This window comes from Rhincodon typus, chromosome 38 (assembly GCF_021869965.1).
Source record: "Rhincodon typus isolate 14 chromosome 38, sRhiTyp1.1, whole genome shotgun sequence".
In the NCBI taxonomy this organism is placed as follows: domain Eukaryota; kingdom Metazoa; phylum Chordata; class Chondrichthyes; order Orectolobiformes; family Rhincodontidae; genus Rhincodon; species Rhincodon typus.
The window spans coordinates 6177781-6200238 of NC_063369.1; the positions used below are offsets into that span (position 1 = coordinate 6177781).

Below are 22458 nucleotides of genomic sequence, written 5' to 3' on the forward strand. Positions count from 1 at the left end.
GGGAACTTACAGGTCTTGGTGTTTCCAAGCATCTGCTGCCCTTGTCCTTCTAGACAGAGTAGTTGTGGGTTTGGAAGGTGCTGTTTGAAGATCTTTGGCAAATTTCTGCAGTGCATCTCGTAGATAATACACACTGCTGCTAATGAGTGTTGGTGGTGGAAGGAGTGGATGCTTGTAGATGTAGTGCCAATCAAGCAGGCAACTTTATCCTGAATAGTGTCAAGCTTCTTGGAGCTGCACCCATCTAGGCAAGTGGAGAGTATTCCATCACACTCCTGACTTGTGCCTTATAGAGAGGCTTTAGGGAGTCAGGAACTAAGTTACTCGCCGTAGTATTCCTAGCCTCTGACTCAGTCTTCTAGCTACTGTTTATTTGGCAAGTCTGTTTGAGTTTCTGGTCAATGGTAACCCCATGGATGTTAATAATGGGGTATTCAGTGATGATAACATAATTGAATCTCAAGGGGTGGTAATTAGATTGTATCATATTGGGATATGGGCATTGCCTGGCATTTGTGTAGCACAAATGTTACTTGCCACTTCTCAGCCCAAGCCTGGATATTGTCAAGTGAGCTCCAAAAGGGCAGGAGAACATCCCTGAGATGCAGTCTGATAAATTCAAGACCTGCGTGCATGGGGGCAGGCACAAAGTGTCTATGCAGCAGCTTTTCAATGCTAGTTGCTGGTACAGCTTTAAAGAGCAGACACATCCTATAAGCCAATTGGAAAAGTGCCATAAGGTTCCTAAGAGGTGTTGGATGCCAGTGGATGTGGGATGCTTGGAGTTGGAGTATGCCCTGAGACAGTGTAGTCAGGTGTCCATTTGGCAACCCAAAGGAGGAAATGTAAACTGAAAGGTGCCAGGGACCTGCTCTGACTTTCATGTCGGGAATTGTCCCCAGGTCCTGTTTGCTTGTGGATGGCGGTAGGGTAGAAAGCTACACTTTTAGAGGCAAGATTTGCAGTTGACTAGGCTGACAACAAGCAATAATTCCCAATAATTGGCATCTCACCACTACCAAACAAGAATTTTGTCCCCGATGCCTGGAACTCTGTTTGACAATGAAGTGAATTGCTCCTGATGGCAAGAAATGCCTTGCCTGACTTCTTATGCGATTTTCCCCAATTTCCTCACTACGGCCCACACCATTCAAGCCTCTAGACGACTTGCCCAATATGTACAACTGTCTCTGCTGTTCACCCCAACCCTGCCTCCTCCCCTATCAATTTTGGAACCTGGAGCCTGTGGGTGTATCTTGTTCATGGTCCTAGAATCCACATGAGTACAATCGTTTAACTAGCATAAGAATCTCTTAAACAGTTCTAGCTGTGAAAAGACTGGAAAGTTTCGTAATGCATCAATTACTTCCATTTTAGTCTGTGATTTGTTTTTAAATCAAGAACTTTAACCTTTAGAGATGTTTTCATTGCAATAAATCTAATAACTAGTGGAGGATGCATCAAATCCCAGAAGCTGTGTAAAGATGGCAGAAGTCAAATTTGTCCCAAAACCTTGGATATTTTAATTCTGAAGGTCATACCACCTAATAGCGGCACCTGACTGGCACTAGTCTTGACTTAAAACAATTCTTGTAAGTTTTCATAAATGCAGACAGTTTAACACACAGTGAATCTGTAAACATATTTAATGAGAGACTGATGTCTAATTAAGGCAGAGCTGAACTGTCCACTGGTCTTTTGACCTTCTGTCAGCTCCCAAGGCAGGCAGCGCATTTTAGAAGCTGTTAATATTTACAAAGCATTTTGTTGAGCCATCATTAGATTATGGAAAGCATGAAGTGAAACAGAAGTCTTGACAGTATGGTGCGAGGAAATCAGGAGTAACTTGGCTCCATCATGTTCAATGTCATGACCTGATATATGTGCAATGTTACCAGTTGTATTCGCATGTGAAGCATTTGCTGACCATAATGTTCTACTTATTTTATTCTAACCCAGAATAGTTTGTTGTTCCAAGTCAGCTACAAGCAGGTGATGACCTCTGTTCAGGTTCAGTGAATACAAAACTAGATTTTTCATTTTGTACTTAACTCCCCCACTAAGAAGAGTCGTTATAGCAATACTGATCTCTCTACAGGAAGCACTGTACATGGAAAACTGAAAGAATTTTAAAACAACCTCTTGAAATGTGGACATTATTGATAAAGTGGATATTTATTGTGAAGCTGTAGTTGGTCTTGGAGAGGATGGTAGTGAATCATCTTCCTGAACCACTGCAGTCCATGCAGTGACTTTTTAAAAAGTTCATTCACATGTTGTTATTAGGTAGGGAGTTCCAAGATTTTGACCCAGCAACAATGGCTATCACTCATACATATGAGTCAGGATAGCACGCGACTTGGAAGGATACCTAGATGCAGTGTTCTTCTGACTTGACCATCAACCTCATCCTTCTAGGTGGTAGAGGTCACAGAGTTGGCAGGTACAATCAGAGAAGTAAGGTTTCCACGGTCACAAAGTAAAGTAATATTTGCTCATTGAGGAAGGAGATGAATGAACTGAATATGAGAACATATCCCACGTGACGTTGGATGCACACTTGATGTTTTCATTTTGTTCAGTAACGTCATGAGGGTATCAGCAGCTATTTGCTTATATCAACAAGGGTCCACAATTCTGATCTATATTTCCGATGGTCCCAGAGGTTCTAGTTTCCGTGACAAGGCACTCAGGATTTTATCAAATTTTTCATATCTCTCAGTCCGACTAATATCAGTTACATTGTTGCCCCAGAACAATCGTAAAGCAAATTCAGTCTTGAAAGCCTCTAACAATTCATCATTAGCGTGAAAATCTGCAAGGAAAAGTTAACACTTCATTTAAACATACAATGGAATTAATGTTATGTCTGTTAGGGAAACTGCAGTACTCAATTCAGTCACTGGACTAAGTTACTTCTCTGTAATCTGTTCCAGCCCTACAACCGCAGTCTCTGCCATTGCCCAATTCTTGCCTCTGGCGTATTGTGAATTTTCCTCACTCCTCCATTGATGACCATGCCTTCAGTTGTCCAAGCACTTGAATTCACTCCCTAAACTCCTCTGCCTATCCATGTCTCTCTCCTCTTTTAAAACCGATCAATTTCATTAAGCTTTCGGCGTCTGGTCTGATTATATTCTTATGGAGCTTGATGTCTAGTTTTGCTTAATGGTCATGTACAGTACTTGATGTTTTGCTACATTGAAGACACTATATAAATGCAAATAGGAGCCACTGTTTATATAGTTTCTTTATGCTAGTGATAAACATTTCAGACAGGAATCTGTAGCTTTGACTAAAAGTAGAGTCAATGGAAGAGGTTCTGAAACTGTAGGGGCAAAAGGGTAGAGATGATAAAGCAAAGAGGTTTGGAAGACTGTGTCAGAAAGTTAAATAGAAGGCATGTGGGGGTTCTGCTATTCATGCTAGAACAGGAGAGGAGAGGAGGAAAGAGCCAACATTCCTTGCTCTTGTTCACCTCTCGGTGGCCTCTATCGGAAGTACACGTGAAACGTTCAGGACTTTTATTTCGGACTTCCAACAACTGCAGCATTTTGCTTTTATTATGTTAAGTGTAATGCATCATGTAGTCAAATAACTTACTGATATTCAACTGATCAGGCCTTGCTGGAATAATAGAAAAAGTAAAGGAAGGTGATATTAAAAAAAAAGAAAAAATAAAATCAGAAAAATTGTTTTTTTTTAGAAAAATAAAGGATCAGAGAAACTTGAATCAGCCTAAAGCTGGTCACTATTAGTGAATTCTTATTTGATAGTTCTGGCCCCGTGTGTAATTATCAAGTGTAGGTCTGTATTACAAAACAGATCTGGTTATGTTACTTCAGTTAACCAGAGCAAGAATATGCAAGTTCTTGAAGGGAGGCCCAAAGTGTTGGAATGTAGTTGCAGCTCCTGCTGCAAAGCCCAAAAAAAAAATTCCCTTTGATCCTACTCTCTCAGGAATGCAACCTACTTGACCCAGTGTGACACTTCCACTTCCTTTACTGTATCATTAAAGCACTGAATGATGATGGGAGATTGGCTTGACAGGGATTGTAGGAGAAGATAGACAGAGAACGCATTGTAATATCTGGCTGCTAGCAACAATACGCAACTCTTACTCCATGGAAGAATACATCCTAGTGGATATTGTTACAGTAAAAGGGGCTAGAGTTAGACAAGCCATGCCTTTTAAAGTATGTTTTCTTCCAAACTGAAACTTATATAAACAAAGAAACTAAACTTCAACCACTCTAGCCTTTCAGACCTCTATTCTCTATGCTCCTCCAATTCTAGTTCTTTGCATTTTTTTTTAAAATCACCATCTTTGGAAGCTGTGCCTTCCACTCCCAAGGCCCTAACCTCTGAAACTCCTCCCTAATTCTCTCTGCCTTTCTCTCCTTTAACATGTGCCTTAAACATCTACTTGTTTGGCTAAGCCCACTATCTCTTTTCAGGGTTCCTTATCATTTGATAAATCCCGTGAATCACCTTGGAATGTTCTGCACATCAGTACAGTTTAGGCTCTATTTAAATGCAAGGTAGTGTTGTGTGAAGCAGATTTCAAGTCTGTCCAGGTCTAGCATAAAGACTCACAGGATCTATAATCCACCCACTGAAGCCCAACCAGTAGTCTTAATTCAGCTCACCCAATTTATACTCGTATGGTATTTTGCTTGTACTGTGAACAGTGACCTCCAACTTACCCATTTTCCAGATTATCTGAAGCCAGGCTGGTCTTTGTGGCAGATCTGCTAACGCTACATTTGTGGAATATTGCAGGACTGGGTAGGGTCTGTGCAGGGGTAGCACAACCTGACCCTGCATTTTGAGCACTTCCCAACGCAGTTCATCATGATTATTCAAGAATGAGTCAAAAGGTATGTGCCCCTGTATTTATATTTTTAAAAAATTGCTATGTTGAGATGTCCCAAAGCACTTTACAACCAAAGTATTTTTGAAGTTGTAATGCAGAAAAACACATCAACGATTTACAGACAGGAAGGGAATGTGGTGACATAGTGGTAATGTCATTATTTGGATTCCCATAACAAATCCCACCATGGCAGGTGCTGAAATCTAAACTCAATTTATAAATATGGAATTAAAAGCCAGTCGAATGACGATTGTATAATCATTGTCAGCTATAGTAAAAACCAAATCTGGGTCAATGCCATTTAGGGAAGGAAATCTGCCACCCTTACTTGGTGTGACCTACATGTGACTCCAAACCCACAGAAATGGAGATGACTCTCAAGCGCCCTCTAAAATGGCCTCACAAGCCACTCAGTTCAAGAGCAATAAAGGGATTGGCAATAAATGCTGATCTAGCCAGTGATACCTACATCCGTGAACAACTTTTAAAAACACACTTAATCTGTTTTAATGATGGTGGTTAACTCTTGTATAAAACGTTACCACAGGATCTCGAGTCTCCTGTGAGGCAAGATAAGGCCTCTTAAAATCTCATCCAAAAGACAGCATCTCCAACAGTGCAGCACTAACTCAACATTGCACTGAAAAATCATTTGATTCACAGGTCTCTGGAGTGTTTGGCTTTAATCTACAATCTTCTAACCAAGAGCTGTCCACTGAGACATGCTGACAGATTAAGTCCGACTGTTGTTATTTAACTCGTGACCAATAAGAAACATTGCATTTGATGACTGTTAGATTAAATACTATATTGAGAGAGGCCTACCTTTCAGTTTGGCCTCTGCATTGGCCCGATATGTTGCAGCATTCAATGTCACATTACGAGCTGCCTCCAATGTCTTAAGCAGCATGGTGCAACCCTGCTCTATGTTATCCCACGTTTCCATAACATCAGACACTGACTGGCGCTCCATCAGCATAATGATGGGCAGAATGTGTGGAACAGTGGTATTTTGCAGAGGAAGCTCAACTGTGTTGAGAAAGAAAGAGACAGTAGGTGGTAGATAGAAATTCACACGGGTACAATGCATTGAAAATAATCTAACATATATACGGTGCCTCTCACAACCTGAAAGTACGCCAAAGCATTTTACAACTGATGAAGTACTTCTGAATTGTAGCCCCTCTTGTAACGTAGGAAACATGATAACCAATTTATGCCTAGCAAACTCCTCCAACAAACAATATTGGAATGATAATCTGTAATAAATATATTAGCTGAATGATAGGCTGGCAATGAAGGAAGCTTTTGTTTGAATATGGCAGTTCTAATGTTCTTACTGGATTCAAAACATTAACTCTGTTTATTTCCCTATGATGATGACAGACCTGCCAAGTTTCTCCAGCATTATCTATTTTTAAGATCGCTAAGTACATGAAGGTGAAAGGCATAAAGTTGAAGTATGGTGGGAAAAAGCCTGTGTGGAGCATAACAGCATCTACACTAAATAAAACCTGAAAGAACTGCGGATGCTGTAAATCAGGAACAAAAGCAAAGTTGCTTGAAAAGCTCAGCAAGTCAGGCTGAGGAGGAGGGGTCACCGGACCAGAAACGTTAACTCTGTTTTTTCCTTCACACTAGCTGGGCCTGAGTAAATTCTACACAAAATCAGCAGACTCTGAAAGTATTTAAAATGATCAAATGATGAGTTTACTCTATGCAGGTAGACATAATTTACATCAATGATCATAGTGATATGTTCTAACCAGCTGATAATGAGACTTTGTCATCTATTTCTGCTTTCTCTCCACAAATGCTGCCAGACCTGCTGAGTTTTTCCAGCAATTTCTGCTTTTGTTTATAATCTTGTTTGGTTTTGTGGGTGGATTTTCAGTTCCGAAAATGTGAATGTGTTCCTGGGTTACTGGCCTGATTAAAGCTCTGCATCATTTGAGTGACTCTGCTCAGGCACAGAATACCTGCCTTTTCCCTCATTCAAGGATTTAGCAAAGGGTTTGAGCTCTTTTTCAAACTTGATAGCAGAAGCAGTGTGATTCCGGCGCAGAGTCCTCCACGTGTGCTCAAGACGCACGATCTGATAGAAGGAAGGAAGGTACATTAGTTGTGCTATTTTCCTTACTCCCCTAATTCCCCTTACTCACGCATGGGCTGGTACTATATTTTCATCAAATCTACATCAACCATCTGAAGACCATCCTACCTAGACCAATCCCATCCCTATAACTCTGCATTTCCCATGGCTAATCCATTTAGCCCGCACACCTTTGGACTATGGGAGGGAACTAGGGCACCCAGAGGAGACCCACACAGACATGAGAAAAACGTGCAAACTCCACACAGACTGTCACCCAAAGATGGAATCAATCCAGGTCCCTGGTGATGAGAGGCAGCGATGCTAACCACTGAGCTACCATGCCGCCCTATTTTTAATAGTAAGTGTGAGGATAAGCATCGTCACGAGTGAGACAATAGCCTAGTGGTATTTTTGCTGCATTGTTAATTCAGAGATTCAGATAATGTTCTGAGGGTCAGGGCTTGAATGCCACCATGACAGATGGTGGAATTTCAATTCAATAAAAATCTGGAATTAAGAGTCTGATGATGACGATTGTAGGGAAGAACCCAAGTGGTTCACTAATGAAACTGCCAGCCTTACCTGGTCTGGCCTACATGTGACTCCAGACCCACAGCAATGTGGTTGACTCTTAACTGCCCTCAGATAGGCAATATGCCTTCATCCCATTAATAAATGAAAAAAAAACAACCAGACGCCAACAATGGGAAAGCTGGCTGGATCAACTGCTTATTAGGCACTCAGCAGGTTTCTCAATCAATCTTCAGAATCCCAGGTGCTGAAGCCCTGGAGTAGCGAGAAATGTGACTTTTGGTCATGGTGGGGAGAGCAAAGGTGGCCATTGCCCCTCCAGCTGTGCTTCCAGTCACCCACAAATTGGGGCAGACAGAGGCCAAACCTTCAAGCAGGCTGCCCTATTTTACCAGTTGGGAAGGAACAGTTCACTGACACAGGGCGAGGCCCTGAAGCGGTTATTAATTGGCCACTTAAGGGTCTTTCTTTGTTGGGAGACTGGAAGATTGACTATGAGTCTTCACATCCAAAGTTTAGCTCCTGAGGCAGCAGGAAGGGGACAGCCTCCGTGCTGTCAATCTGCTGTTTAATTGCTCTTCTGCCACTGCCATGGAGGGACAATCCCAGTCATTTTGTGAGCTTAATAGTGCATGAGTTTATTTCCCCATTGCTATTGTGGTCAGAAGGAATGTCATAGGAGGGCTGTACATGGTGACCCAGCACAAGTCCTAACCAGAATGGAGATGATTGGCCAAAAGTCCTGTTGATCACCTCTCCAGTCTGCTCTGCTGGAAGGACTGGTTATACATGCAAAGCTATCCTCCACTTCCTGTATTTTGCTGGAGAGATCACCAAGAGGAGTTGCTGAGTTTTGTTTGCAGCAATGTACAAGAGTTTCTTTTTCTTTTTAAGTAGACTGTAAACAGATGTCTTTTGCTGTAAATTAGACTGTTTGCTGTGAGTCCTGCTGTAAATCCTGCCCTTTAAATGTGATGTTGTCTGTTGACCACACTACTGTTTTCTCTCAAAGAAGTTAGCTCTGGAAAGGCTAAAGGTGGGGGAAAAAAAACAGCTCCCCCAATGCCTTAGTGAGAGTGGAAAAATGGAATACAAGAGCAGAAAGTTACATAAAATTCTGGTCAGATCTATGTGGAGTACATTTAATAGGGAGCATGTCTCTCAGCCTTGTACCGACTGTAGTCCAGAAGCACCATAATGGTATTGGTAAAACCAAGAGGATAGGTTGCATTAACTTGCATTGTATTCTCTTAAGTACAGAGGATTGTGGGCAATTTGATTAGATATCAAGTAGAAATTGTGTATACTGAAGAAAAATGTTCAAGGCTACATAGAAAGAGCCAGAGTGTGGGGCTGATTGGATAGCAATTACAAAAGGGCTGGCACAAACAGTAAACCATGTTGAACGATTCAACTATTATTCACTTTGAACTCGACATTTGTCTCAACAGAAAGCCTACAAATAGCTCACAAATATGTATTGAAGAGCAAGGAGCAGACTCAAAGAATGTGAAAGAATGGCAAGTAACTAAACAGCAGGAGTGATAGAGAATACCTGGGGCAGCTCCAATGCTTTCATAATGGCTGAAAGTCCGAAGAGATCTCCCATGGAGTCTTTTAGCTCAACAGCTAGTTGGATAATTTTATGAAGGACTGCAGACCTTTGTCCAACACTTCCCGTGCAGCCTAAGATGTCCACAGCAATGCCCAGGGCTATTAAATGATGTCTGAAAAATGGAAAACAGAGGTAACAAAGAAGTCTTAAGCTACTTTTGTGGTCAAGCATATTCGGACAGATGATGAATATGCAAACTGAATTCTGTTTCTGTCTTTATAAGCTCTACCTGACTAGCCAAGAATCTCGAGCATGTTGTGTTCCAATTGGTGTTAAAATATGGTTGCAGTCACACCCCCCAGCTGTGTTAGGATCCACAATCACAATGAATATTGGTGCCTCCCTCTAAGGATACGGATTTTAATTCAGCACTGTTGTAATTGTCAATGCATCTATAAAGTGCAAACTGTATGGGATCTGATCAAGAATATCCACTGGGCAATGCTCACATTTGTAGATTTGTCAGAATTAATACAGGTGAGTAAATTTTGGATTTGGCCTTCTTGTCATATCCCACCTCTTTCCTTAACAACTTTTCTACCTTGACAAATCTTTTGGTAATCGGTCCTAATATCTCCATATGTGGGTTTGAATTAAATATTGTTTGATTACAATCCTATAAAAGCACTTTGTTATGATGTTTCTAGCTGCTGGGTGGTCTGGAGACATCTACTTTCCACTACTGCATCTTGCAATTGATATCACTTCTGATGACACCATGCACATCTTTCTTTTTGCATTTCATTTTTGTCAAACCGACAATATGTGAAATCCTCAAAAAAAATAAATAATGAACAGGGGATGGTGTTCTGAATAGATACTAACAGATTTACTAATATCTCAGTATCAAAAAAGGTACATCACTAATTTGTTACAAAAAAAAAAATAAGTTGATGGAAAAGCTCAGGTCTGGCAGCACCTGTGAAGAAAAATCAGTTAACATTTCAGGGCCAGTGACCTTTCCTCAGAAAGAACGGTAGCTAGGAAAATATCGGTTTATATGGACAAGATAGGGTGGAAGGGAGGAAGGAAGGAGTAAATGATAAAGCGGGGATAGAGTCCAAAGAGAGAGAAGAACTGTTGAACAGATGAAGGAGTTGATAACGATCTGGCTAGGAGGGTGAATAGCTGTTAATGGAGGCTGTCAGTGGCTAACGATAAAGGTAGTGTTTGGATTCGAATCCTGTCCCAGCAGATGGTGGAATTTGAATTCAATAAGTATCTGGAATCTGGAATGACTACCGTGAATCCATTGTCAATTGTTGGAAAAACCCATCTGGTTCACTAATGTCCTTGAGGGAAGGAAACTGCCATCCTTACCTGGTCTGGCCTACACATGACTCCAGGTCTACAGCAATATGGTTGACTCTTGACTGCTCTGAGCAATAAATGCTGCCTAGCCAGCAACACCCTCATCCGGTGAACGAATTTTTAAAAATTGTAACAGGCAGGCTGTGTGATAACAAGACCTAGTGTGTGGGGTAGTGGGCTTGGACTTAGAGTTAAGACACTAATTTCTTGTCATTTTTGGGTGTTACCTGTCCTGGAGGTCCATCCTCAGCTGGTGCCCATGGGGTAATGTGATCAGATCCAGCCCTGAGCTCACTCCCATCATCATCTTCTGTTCCAAGGATACGTCGATGATCCGAGCAACCTACAAAAGCAAAACACCCTTGTTTTAAATCGAAGGAAAATACTATCTGTTCCCCTCGACAACATGAGCTCACCGTGTTTTTGATGGCATCTCCCAATTCTAATGGTATCTATTTATTCTATTAGCAACTTTAAAATAGATACTGCATTCATATTAAGGCACTGCATCCTGTGGTGCTAATTTGTAGACACCAAGAGCTATCTCACAGAATACATGGGGCCTCTAAAGATAAACTGATAGCACATGTAGGAGAGTTGGCTGCCAGGGTTTCTGCAGGATGCACTTCTCTTACACAAGTGCCAACTAATTCATAAGCTTTGGTAGAGAGTACAAGGTGGCAAGTCAGCTACGAAAGTCATAGGAGAGAGCATTATATTGGAACACCATTCTATCCCCATGAGCATACTTTGAGATCAGGGTTGTTGTGAAAGCAAACAGATAAATTTGTTTCCACCCTCCCACCCCCAGCCTAGACTAAGGATTCCAAATAAAATGTATTTACCCCAATGGACAATGAAATATTAAATATTTGAGAGAGTTCGTAGTCTGCTGTCCACAAACAGGCTGTTATAATCCAACTGGTCTATGTGGTGTTAATGCTGTACACAAACCACCTCAATCCCATCCTATCAGCACGACCTGCTTTTCTTTTTTCCCCCTTATACGTATATACAGTTTCCCCTTTAAATGTATCCACACATCTGCCACAACTTCTGATTTTTTTTATTGAAAAAGTTCAACATTCTCACCACTGTCCAGGTAAAGATGGTTTTCTTGCTGTCCTTACTGGATGTTTTCTTTCACAAATGTGGGCATCGCTGGCATGAGCAGCACTTATTGCCCATTCTTAACTGCTCTTCAGAGAACAGTTAAGAGTCAAGAATATTGCTATGGGTGTGGAGTCACATATGCGCCAGATCAGGTAAGGAAAGATTTCCTTCGTCAAAGGGCATTAAGAACCAAACTGGTTTTCACAATAATCATTAATTGTTGTCAAGGTCAACAGTACCGAGACTAACTTTCAATTGTTTAATGTTATTAATTGAATTTAAATTCCATGCCACCAGAGCACTAGCTTGGGCCTCCACAGTACCTGTCCAATGACATTGCCACTAGATCATAGGTCTGCTACAGGTTTATTAGTGATCATCTTATATTTATGATCCCATATTTTTGGTCACCTTGACCAATGGCATCATCTTGTATTCACCTAGCCTATCAAAACCTGTCATAATTTCCAAGACTCACCTCCTCAGCCTTCATTTCCAAAGAAAACAAAAATTGCAATAATAATTCAAACTCTTTCTTAAGTAATTGATTCAAAGACATAAATGAACAATGTGTCTGAAGGTTCTTGTTCAGTACCTTAACACAACAGGTTTATGAACAATCAGTTAATCACTAGTTACCTCACAGTCCACTTTCAGAATATGTTGTGCTGTAGTTTTTGCATCATTTTCACAAAATATTTCTTTGAGGCGTTTAAGCACAGATGGATCAAGAGGTTTGTTGTCAACAGGAAGTAAGATGGAAGTAAAACTATCAAGTTTAAATGAACTTGTGGTCTCAATTTGAGGCCACACGAATGACCAGTCCCCATCATCATCTTCATTATCTTCTTCATGGTGGGTCTTCATTGAAGCTGAATATGCATCCAAATCCAGAAGACCAAAATCGGTGTCTGTCCTACGGATCCGGCCCTTTAATCGCTCCATGGTTCGTAACCTCTCCATGTGAGTCTGGATCTGACCAGCCTGAGGAATATGTGGCACTAGCTCACAATAGACATTTCCATCCAAGGTTGGATCCATTACTGTGTCCAGAATCATGGCAGATGGAATTCGGAGTGGTTTTGGGGGAGCCTTGCAGTGTAACTGCCCATCAGAACCTCTCAGCACCATATTATTCTGGGAGCCAAAGTGTTTTAGGAATACTTTGGGGTTGATTAGCGGGTCACTCCCTGTCCTATACATTAGTGATGAAGGACGTACTGATTTGTATGTTCCATTTGCTTGAGTAACGTCTTTGGGTCCTGTTGCACACACAAAGACAATAAATCGAATTGTTAATAAAATAACTAAGTGATGGCCATCTCAGTTATTTGCTTCTCTCCCTTCTTTGTGGGCCCCTTGTTAAGTGGATGAATACCACGTCTCCTGTGCTGCTGTAAACTGGCCATTGGGGATATACCAGATTGTCTTGGACACAACTTACCCACATTTGTCTACTCCACAATTCCTCACATGAAATTATTTTCCTTGAATTTAGCCTTTAAAAATGCTGACTGAGAAAGGCTGCGAGGTCATTACGGAATGATGCAGTCAGCTCATCTTACTGGCACTTTGAAGAGATATCAGTCCACTGCTCTTTCCCCATGCAATTTCTTTCCCTTCCAATATTTATTGAATCAGCTTGTGAAGTTTACTATTGAACTGCTTCCACTATTCATTCTTTCTATATCACAGCAACTCACTATTTTAATAAGTGTTGATTCTTTTTGACAATCACCTTAAATCTGTGTCCTCTGTCTGCTAATCCTTCTGGTACTGGAAACAATTTCTTCTATCAAAGCCAGTTCATAATTGTGAATACCTCTATCAAATTTGCCTTTATAATCTGCACTACGTAAGGTTAGGAGGCCGTGTTTTAATCCCCTTGTTCTCATCACACTATCTGCTTTATTTAGTAGCAGTGGCCCTTTTTGGTCAGCAAGTTCTGGGTTGTAGTCTCATTGGGTGTCTTCATACAAGATTGGCTGACACTCCAGTGCAGATTGCCAGAGGTGCCACCCTTTCTTGAGATACTAAGCAGAGGTCCTGTAGGCTGTCCAGATGGAATTTATAAACGACAATGGGAAGATAACAGGTTTGACATTCATAAAAATGGCCTGAAGGGCATTTCGTCCAAACTTATGCAACTTGTTTGGAACAGGAGGAAGTCATTTGATTCCTTGAGCCTGTTCCCTACTTCTGGGCCAGGGAGCCCAGGTACAAGTCCCACCTCCTCCTGAGGTGTATCATAGCATGTCTGAACTGGTTGATTAGAAAATATCTACAAACATATTCTGTCTTTGTAATTTAACCCCCTTCATTCCAGTATAATTTGGTTCACAGTTGGGGTTCAGAACAGAAGATATGACCAATTAGAATTGTTATTCTACAGTTAAAATACGATATCTGAGGCAGGAGGAGAAGAATTCAGTTAAAAATGAGAATATACAAGAACATGCAAAAGTTCAGGTTTAAAATGACCTCACCTCCTGAAAGGTAGCTGTCAGACTGGGCAGACTGCAATGGCTTTTTGTCATTCCCATAGTCCAGAATATTTGGATGACTGCCACTCTTGTCCTTATTCCTACAATAAAAACCATCAGTAAACACAGGAGTGGTACTGTTAGTAATCCTTCAGCTGCTCCCTGTCCCATCTATGATAACATTACAGTAATATCTTAGATAATCTGTCAGGTAGAGTGCTAAACCGTATTGTAAGTTAAACAAATTCTTGCATTTATATCACATCTTCCATAACGTCATGTTCCCAAATTGCTTTACAATCAAAGTATTAATTTTGATGGAGTGCAGTCACTATCGTAAAGTAGAAAACATTGATTGTTCAAGAGCTTTACGTAGATTCTCATGGATAAATTTACCTCTTCATTTCAGCAAACTCTGCAGTAACAACAGTGGGAGTTTAGAATAGGCCATGAGTCATGAACTAGGCCGAGCATGAAATAGCCAAAATGAATGCTCTCCTCACCCAACAGCCAACATTTCAGCAGGGCTCACTGGCCTAGGAGGGACAGCGCTGGCTGATTTTTGTCTTCCTCATCCAGAAGTGCTAAGGAATACCCCACCCATGTCCCTGCTGGGATCAGCAAAATAATAACAACAGTACTTGTAAAAGACCTTTAACATGGTACAACATCCAAGGCACTTCATAGTAGTTTTACAAAGAAAAATAGGCACCAAGCCACAAAAAAAAAACATTTGAACAGGTGATCATAAGCTTGATTAAAGAGCGTCTTAAAAGAAGAAAAGAATAGTACAGAGGAGAGGAGGTAGGGAAAAATGAGTTCCAGGGCTTAATGCCTAAATTGCAGAAGTCACAGCTGCCAGTGGTGATTAATATTGTGATCTCTTTGGCTCTTCAACTCGGGTAAATTGGAAGAGACAGAGTGTAATGGGGCAAGAAGAAGTTAAAGATCTGCAGGACCGAGGCCACGAAGGGTTTTGAAAACCTAGAATAGGAATTTTAAAATCTGAGTGTAGCCGGAGTAAGAGATAATGTGGGCCAATGTGCGCAGGTCTGATAAACAAACAGAACTTTGTAATTCAGGCAGGAATGTTTTGGAAAAGCTGATGTTTATGCAGGGTGGAAGATGGGCAGCTGCCCAGGAGAGCAATGGAATAGTCACGTCCAGACATAACAATGACAAAAACCATGAATTGAATCTGTAATCTTCTTATCTGTATAACTTCTCCTAAGCCTTGCAATAAGCCAAAGCTAAGTATGAGTACTTAGCTCTGGTTGGTAGTACATGGATTAAGTACCTTAAAAGATTTCCATCCACAGTAAGCTGGTCCAAAGATACACCTTCAGACAGATTTAAGCTGAATCTTTTATTCTGATCAGGGTTTTTGGTTGTCAATTCAATCTCATGTTTTCTTTGATCTGATGCTCCTCTGTATTCTTCTTCAATGCATCTCAAGGGGACAATGCGGTTTATTGGATGAAAAATTATTGCTCCACTGTCCTCGGAAATTGGCTTGCGGTTTCCTACGTAAAACCGCACTAGTGCTGGGAGGTTATCAAAGCTCTCCTGTTCAAACTGGAAGAGCACACGGGTGTAGGACTCCTTACGCCGGAGGACCACACGAATGATCTTGAAGTGGAGAGGTTCATGCTTCCAGGTGCAGCTCAACACGTAGTCTCCAGGGCTGGAGTGAGATTCTCGAATGAGGAAGTCTCCATCTCTTTCCATTAGTGCCTCTGCTACCTAAATTATTAAGAGGAGAAAATCAGTGTCCACCTACTACACAGCAACTATTGCTAATCAATTTTTTGCCTTTTTGAACATTTATCTTTTGAGTCACAGGATTTTGGCACATTATTGGAGTGCTTGCCCATTTTAGGCATGCATTGTCAACATGAAATGATGCCTGGTCAATCCTGTGAAAGGACTAGATAGATTGCTTGCCCTGAAACAATCCAGAGGGTAGCAAAATGGGATTCCTTGCAAAACACCTGAGGGGCATTACCAGAATAACAAGATCTGAAAGTGGGTACTGTGTCACCACCTCCAATAAAACCCTAGAGTGGAACTCCCAGATGGGATCTCCAAGCAGACCTCTACTCTGATCTCCAAATTTTGACTCCGGAACGGTCTCTACTTACAATTCCTGATTACTCAAGCAGGCTATTGATGTCAACTTTACCATCTGAAGCCTCTTACAATGTCATGATGGAATTCCCTTGTCAAATATTGCTATTCGATTACACTGGCAAGCCTGGTACACCCTTTTCTATTTCTCAGGTCTTTTTCCCTTTGTCATGAAAATATCAAACACGAACTTTTGATTTTTAATCTCACTGTCCAAGTTAATAGCATGAAACAAGGGTCTTTTTCTAGGCTGCATAACTCTGACTCTGAAACTGTGCGTTCATTTATCTTTTCTTTCAACAGGACACCATCCCCTTTCAAATTTGTGCACATGTCCATGTAGATCTGCTAAAGGCTGTATACTTGAAATTGAGTCTTTGTTAATTTTCCTCAGGTGTAAGCAGGTAATGAAACTAATTTTTTTTTTTTTAAAAAAAAAACTTAAGATAACCTTGTGATTGGCTCCTTACTGCTACAGTAGAAATTAGTTAGCTACATTTTAACTTGAAAGAGGTATAGCCTTGTGTTAAAAAGAACACACAAACCTGGAAGATTTTAAAAAAGCCAATTCACCCCAACTCAAGTGGTTATAACACGTTCTTCCTTTGGCTGAATATGCCGCCTTGTTATAGCTGTGAAGTTTTTCCTCTTATAAAGTCTTCCTAATACAAGTTGTTGATTGAATAGGTTGAGGACCACAACACAGGGCTGTCCATAAAGCATCACAGAATGTACATTCTGAGACGAGACCAGGTTAATCAATGTGGAAAACTGAAATGTCACACTTGAGTTGTAACAGTGCACCTTTGGGTCTGGGATCAAGGTGGTGGAAGGAGTGACTCTATTTTTAACTCATACCTTAGCCAAAGATGGGAGGATAGGAATAAATGTTTTTCTCTGGAAAGAATTAAAAAATCCTCATTCAAATATATTTTATTTCAAATAATACTTTTCAGTTGGCAAGTTATTGAAACACTGAAGCTTTAACATGGCAGTTGACAATATGATACAGTGAAATGGCCAGAGATGTCTAACCTGCCGTGGAATAGGACCATGAAACCAAGCATGGCTGCGAAGATCATCGGTGCTCAGTTTTAATTCCTCCTCCAGCTCCTTCATCAATGGATCTTTTTCAGAACCCATTATGAGTAGATCAGTAACTGACTGAAAAGAGCAGATTAATTAGGTTAGTGTTAAGTGTTTCTAACACAACAGCCCAGCTGGCTCTGTTGTATACAGAGGTAGAGTCCCTACCCCTGAACCAGGAGGCCTGGATCAAGATCCACTTGCTCCAGAGGCACAAACTCTGAACAGATTATTTAAACAATTTGTCTAATCAATTAAAAATAGCCCAGCTGCCTGAATTTGATTTACTGTTGTCACATGTATTGCAATACAGTGGAAAAAGAAGTGCTGTTTTGCACACCATACAGGCAGATTGTACCATACAAAGTACATTAGGGTATCAGAACAGAGTGCAGAATAGTGTTACAGCAGCAGAGAGATCAGAATTAACATTTGAGAGGTCAGTTCAAAAGTCTGATAGCAATGGGGAAGTTTGTTTATAATTGAATTGTATTGAGTTGAAGGCAGCTTTGTCACAGCACTTTTTTTGCCTATGAATCAGAAATTTAAGACTGTTAAAATCCCATGCCAGAGTCTTGAGAACAAAACCTCGGCTGCACTGCCAGTGGAGGACAGGCAGAGCGCTACACTAGTAAAAAGTGCAATCATTTGGATGAGATGTTAAATCATTGTCCCAAATGCCCCTTTAATTGAATCCAAAAATCCTTGAAATTAATTGAAAAAAAAACAGGAGAGATGTCCATCCTAGTGTCCTGGCCAATATTCATGCCTCAAACAATATCACTAAAACATCTTTAAGTCTTTACTGTTCATGGACACCAACTGTGCATAAACTGGTTGTCGTGCTTTCTACTTTGTAACACCAACTCTACCTTAAGACATGCTTCATTGTTTATAATGAATTTGGGACATCCCATTGATATGAAAGGCACTATAATAATACAAGTCAGACACAGATCAGGCAGCAAGATTTAATATTTAGTCTGCATCATCCCTTTTATGGACACAATTTATACCTCAGAACCTATATACAAGACTCCAGTAAAATACCTTGTGTGTCATCAGCTTATGGGGAACCAATGACTCCTTGGAGCACAGTCCTACTAAATTATAAGTAGTAGTTAGGCACTTTCTGGTGCTTATACTCATGTCTACCATTTTATTAAAATTAATGAAGGAGAACAAGACATTGCCTTAGATTGAAACAGACAAACGTATTGGTGCAAGACTCAGCACAATTCTAATACAAATCAGAACACTCAGAGGGTGTGTTTATTCAGTATTTGTTTTAACCACCTGACTCATGTGTGACTTTGCCATTTTCTCAACTAAGTTCAGTCTCTCTCACAGAATAGTACGACATACCTCATCAGTAACACAGCAGCCTCAACTAATGTAAATCAGTCCAGATGACAGGACAATGACACAGGGAATATTTGCTTCACTGTTCTCAGTGGGAACAGTGAAACCTACACATACTACACTTCCATGGCAGTCCTTAACCAGCAGTCTCTGAACAAAACTCCCTACCACCCCAAAAACAACAACATTGCCCCTTTATAAAGGCAAGGCACAGTTGGCAAGTGGACAAACAAGTCATCTGCAACAATTCATTCACAAAAAAAATAAAATAAATGCTGACTGAAGCTTAAGCGACAACAAAAAACTACAGGATATTCAAAAATTAAGAAGCCCTTCATGCAAAATTCTCTATTACAGAACAAAATTTACATTTTCCATATGACTGCACAAGGGCCTGAACACGCTACTACTGGTTCATACAAGTTTGTCACAACCTCTCCTCCCTGTAACAGAATAAAATCTTACAGTATCTTCATCAATCACATTCCAAACATTTTTTGTATAAGGTCTTGGTTTGAAGTGCTATTCTGTGGCAAAAAGAGCTATTATTTATTTTATCAATAGCAAAACCTACCTTTTCAGCTCATTGCTCCTCTTCTGACCCATTAATCATGAGATACTACCATTTACTTTGGTGGTTTAGTTCACTGTTGCAAAGAACACCTCAACTTAGCCCAAGGGAGCTGCACCTCTAGGTGAAACTATTTGCTTGAAAGGTACAAGGGGTCTATAGAGAACTGGGCATAACAGCTAACAAACAAAGGAGGTGCCATATCAATGACATAGCCATGCCACTCCTTTTTGTGACATGATTGCATATCAAACAAAGTGATAAAATGTGTTTCTATTGAGTTTCCTGATTTTGTGAGTGGATTGACAAATACAAGCAGAGCACCCCTTCAAAATATGGAATATTCCAATGCACCACTCCACCCTTAGCACACTTGACAGCAAATCTGTGAAACTTTATTGCTCATCATTCAGGCCTATAATTGGTGAAACTATGTGATCTGTACTTCCCCTCTCTCACAGCTGTGTAATCCAGGGTTGCCAACCCGATAGTATTGGCCTGGGGTCTCCAGGAACATGAAGGGTCTAGGCCCGAAACGTCAGCCTCTCTGCTCCTATGATGCTGCTTGGCCTGCTGTGTTCATCCAGCCCTGCACCTTGTTGTCACTAATCTCCAGAATACTGCTGTGAGCAACATCCCAGGAGAAACAAAAATAGTAGGGCCATTAAACTAACAATTGTGTGCGCGTTTCATTTTCTTTGAACACTCCCCTTGTAAAAATAAGGGGGAAGCATATTTTTAAAAAGGCTGTTTCAATCCAAGATGTTTGGATCTAGGAGGTCATGTGATAAAGTCTCCAAGAGTGGACAACCCTAGGTGGAAGATGGTGCATGTTAGAATTTGTTTCATCCTCCACCCCTAGATGTTGTTCTCATCTCTCACTGCTATTTAGTTCAAAGGATGTTAGCACATAACCGCTTCTAAATGGTCAGATTTTTTAAAAATCTCGGTGTGTTGGCCAACACTTGTTGCCAATTCCTAATGTCCTGGAGAAGGTGGTTGGTGAGCTGCCTCCTTGAACCACTGCAGTCCTTGGGGTGCAAGTACATCCACATTGGGAAAGGAGTTCCAGGATTTTGATCCAGTGACAGTGAAGGACTAGCAATATAGTTCCAAATCAGGACGGTCTCTGGCTTGGAGGGTAACTTGCAGATGGTGGTGTTCCCATGCATTTGCTGCCCTTGCCCTTCTAGGCATCGAGGTCATAGGTTTCAAAGGTGGTGTTGTAGCAGTATTGTTGAGTTGCTGCAGTGCATCTCTTGGATGGTACACACTGCTGTTAATGTTTGTTACTGGTGAGGGGAGTGAATATTATGTTTAGTATAATGATAGCTGATTTTCTGCTTCAACACTACTGTACCACTCCCCCATATCCCTTTTCTCCCCCTGGGAGACCAAAAATCAATCTCAAATATATGCCAGATGGAGCTCCCACAATCCTCTAGGGTACAGAATTTCAAAGATTCTGTTTACAACCCCCTGAGTAAATAAAGTTCTCCTCAGCTTTGTCCTAAACAACTGGCCTTTATTCTGTGACCTCACATTTTAGACTCCCCAAGCAGGGGAAACAACCCCTCAGTGTTGACAACCTGTGAAGCCCCTGCAAAATCTTACATGTTTTAGTAACATCACCTCTCATTCTTCTGAACTCCAGAGAATGTTGGCCCAATTTATTCAGCCTCTAACAACAGGTCAACTCTGTCATTCCGGGAAATAAATTAATGAACCTTCCTTATACCACTGCCAAATCAAGTTACACTCTTCTTTATAAATAGAGACCAAATGCATACAGTACTCTGGATGTGACTTTATATCCATATAATTAGAGCAAAATTTCTATTTCTCGTGTCCAAATCCCCATATAATAAAGGCCAACATTTCAGTTGCCTTTCTATTTGTTGGATGTACTATATGTTAACTGTCTTATCGATTGAGAACATGCCAAGTCTCTCAACCATTTGAATCAGCACAAGCCTGTATAATCCTACAGTCAACTGACACACAATCTGATACAACACAAGATATTATATACAGGAGCAAATCAAGGACTGGAGTTTATTTTTAAAGAGATATAACTGAAAAGCCGAGAAGCTACATTAAACTACAGTAGTATAAAACCTTGGTTAGACTACCCAGGGTAATTGTGTACAGCTCTGCTCTCTACATTACTAAAAAAGATATAAAGGCATTAAGGAAAGTATACAAAATATTCCAGAACTGAGAGGTTATGTCCATCAGACCGTAAGAAATAGGAACAGGAGTAGACTGTTCAGCCCCTTGAGCCTGCTGTGCCATGCAATATGATCCTGGATCATCCAATGTTCCGCACTTTCACTTTCCCATGTTTTCCCCATAACATTGATTCCCCTACTGATTAATAATCTATCTCAGCCTTAAATATACACAAGGACTATGCCCCAGAGCTCTCTGTGGCAAGCAGTTCCAAAGACTCACAACCCTCCTCATCTCAGTCTTAAATTGGCAGCCCTTTATTCTGAGACTATGCCCTCTGGTCCTAGATTCTTCTATGAGGGGAAACATTCTCTCAGCTTCTACTTTACCAAGGCCCTTAAGAATCCGATGTTTCAATGAGATCAAAAAACATTGAACAGTCTAAGTTTCTTTTTCGCTGGAAAAGAGAAGACTGAGATTGTCCTGATAAAAATCCTTTAAACTATTGAAGATGTTTCTACTTGCAAGGGAGTTCAAAATGATGGACCATAAATATAAGGTAGTCACTAGATTCAATATGGAATTTAAGGGAAACTTCTTTACCCAGAGTGATTAGATTGCGGAATTCACTACCCTAGGGAGTAGTTGAGGTGCATTTAAGATATAAATAGGAGAGAAAGAAATAGGGTTAGATGAAGGGGTAGGGATGGCGGGGGTAGAAGTGAAAGCCAATGCGGAGCATAAATGCTGGCAAGGTCAAGTTAGGCCGAATGGATTATTTCTGGGGTGTGGAGTCTATGTAATTCTATATAACCAATACAATTTCAGGTGTTATGATCCCAACTGATGTTACTATTTGACAAGTCAGAACCCAGAATGAAATCTAGCTTGATAGATCATTTTAATGTGCTGGATTTTCACTGAATCATAATGACAGAAGGCTGCAAATTTGGTATTATCGATGAAGCAGAGGTTTATTACACAGAGGAAATAAAATGAAACAAACCAAGCTTATTATAGTTTGGTTGAAAGGTTTAACAGCATACGGCAAAACAAAATCACATCTACTTCCCAACATCATCACTTTACAGTGAATCAAAATCCAGAGAAATTCCT

The 22458-nt window shown here is 40.7% G+C and overlaps 1 protein-coding gene across 2 annotated transcripts; it reads right to left on the reverse strand.

Moving 5' to 3' along the window:
- Nucleotides 1-1499: 1499 nt before the first annotated feature.
- On the reverse strand, nucleotides 1500-19339 carry LOC109937007 (breast cancer anti-estrogen resistance protein 3 homolog). Of its 2 annotated transcripts, none has more exons than XM_020535633.2 (10): nucleotides 19174-19339; nucleotides 17187-17315; nucleotides 15322-15767; nucleotides 14028-14125; nucleotides 12181-12803; nucleotides 10656-10771; nucleotides 9058-9229; nucleotides 6860-6971; nucleotides 5702-5905; nucleotides 1500-2815 (listed from the first exon to the last, which is right to left on the reverse strand). In XM_020535633.2, the coding sequence occupies exons 2-10, from the start codon at nucleotides 17292-17294 to the stop codon at nucleotides 2643-2645; spliced, it is 2052 nt and encodes a 683-aa protein (XP_020391222.2). In that variant the 5' UTR covers nucleotides 17295-17315; nucleotides 19174-19339; the 3' UTR covers nucleotides 1500-2642. The 2 variants fall into 2 exon arrangements, with proteins under 2 accessions (XP_020391222.2, XP_048474051.1); XM_048618094.1 differs by lacking the exon at nucleotides 19174-19339 and adding an exon at nucleotides 19065-19113.
- Nucleotides 19340-22458: the final 3119 nt, after the last annotated feature.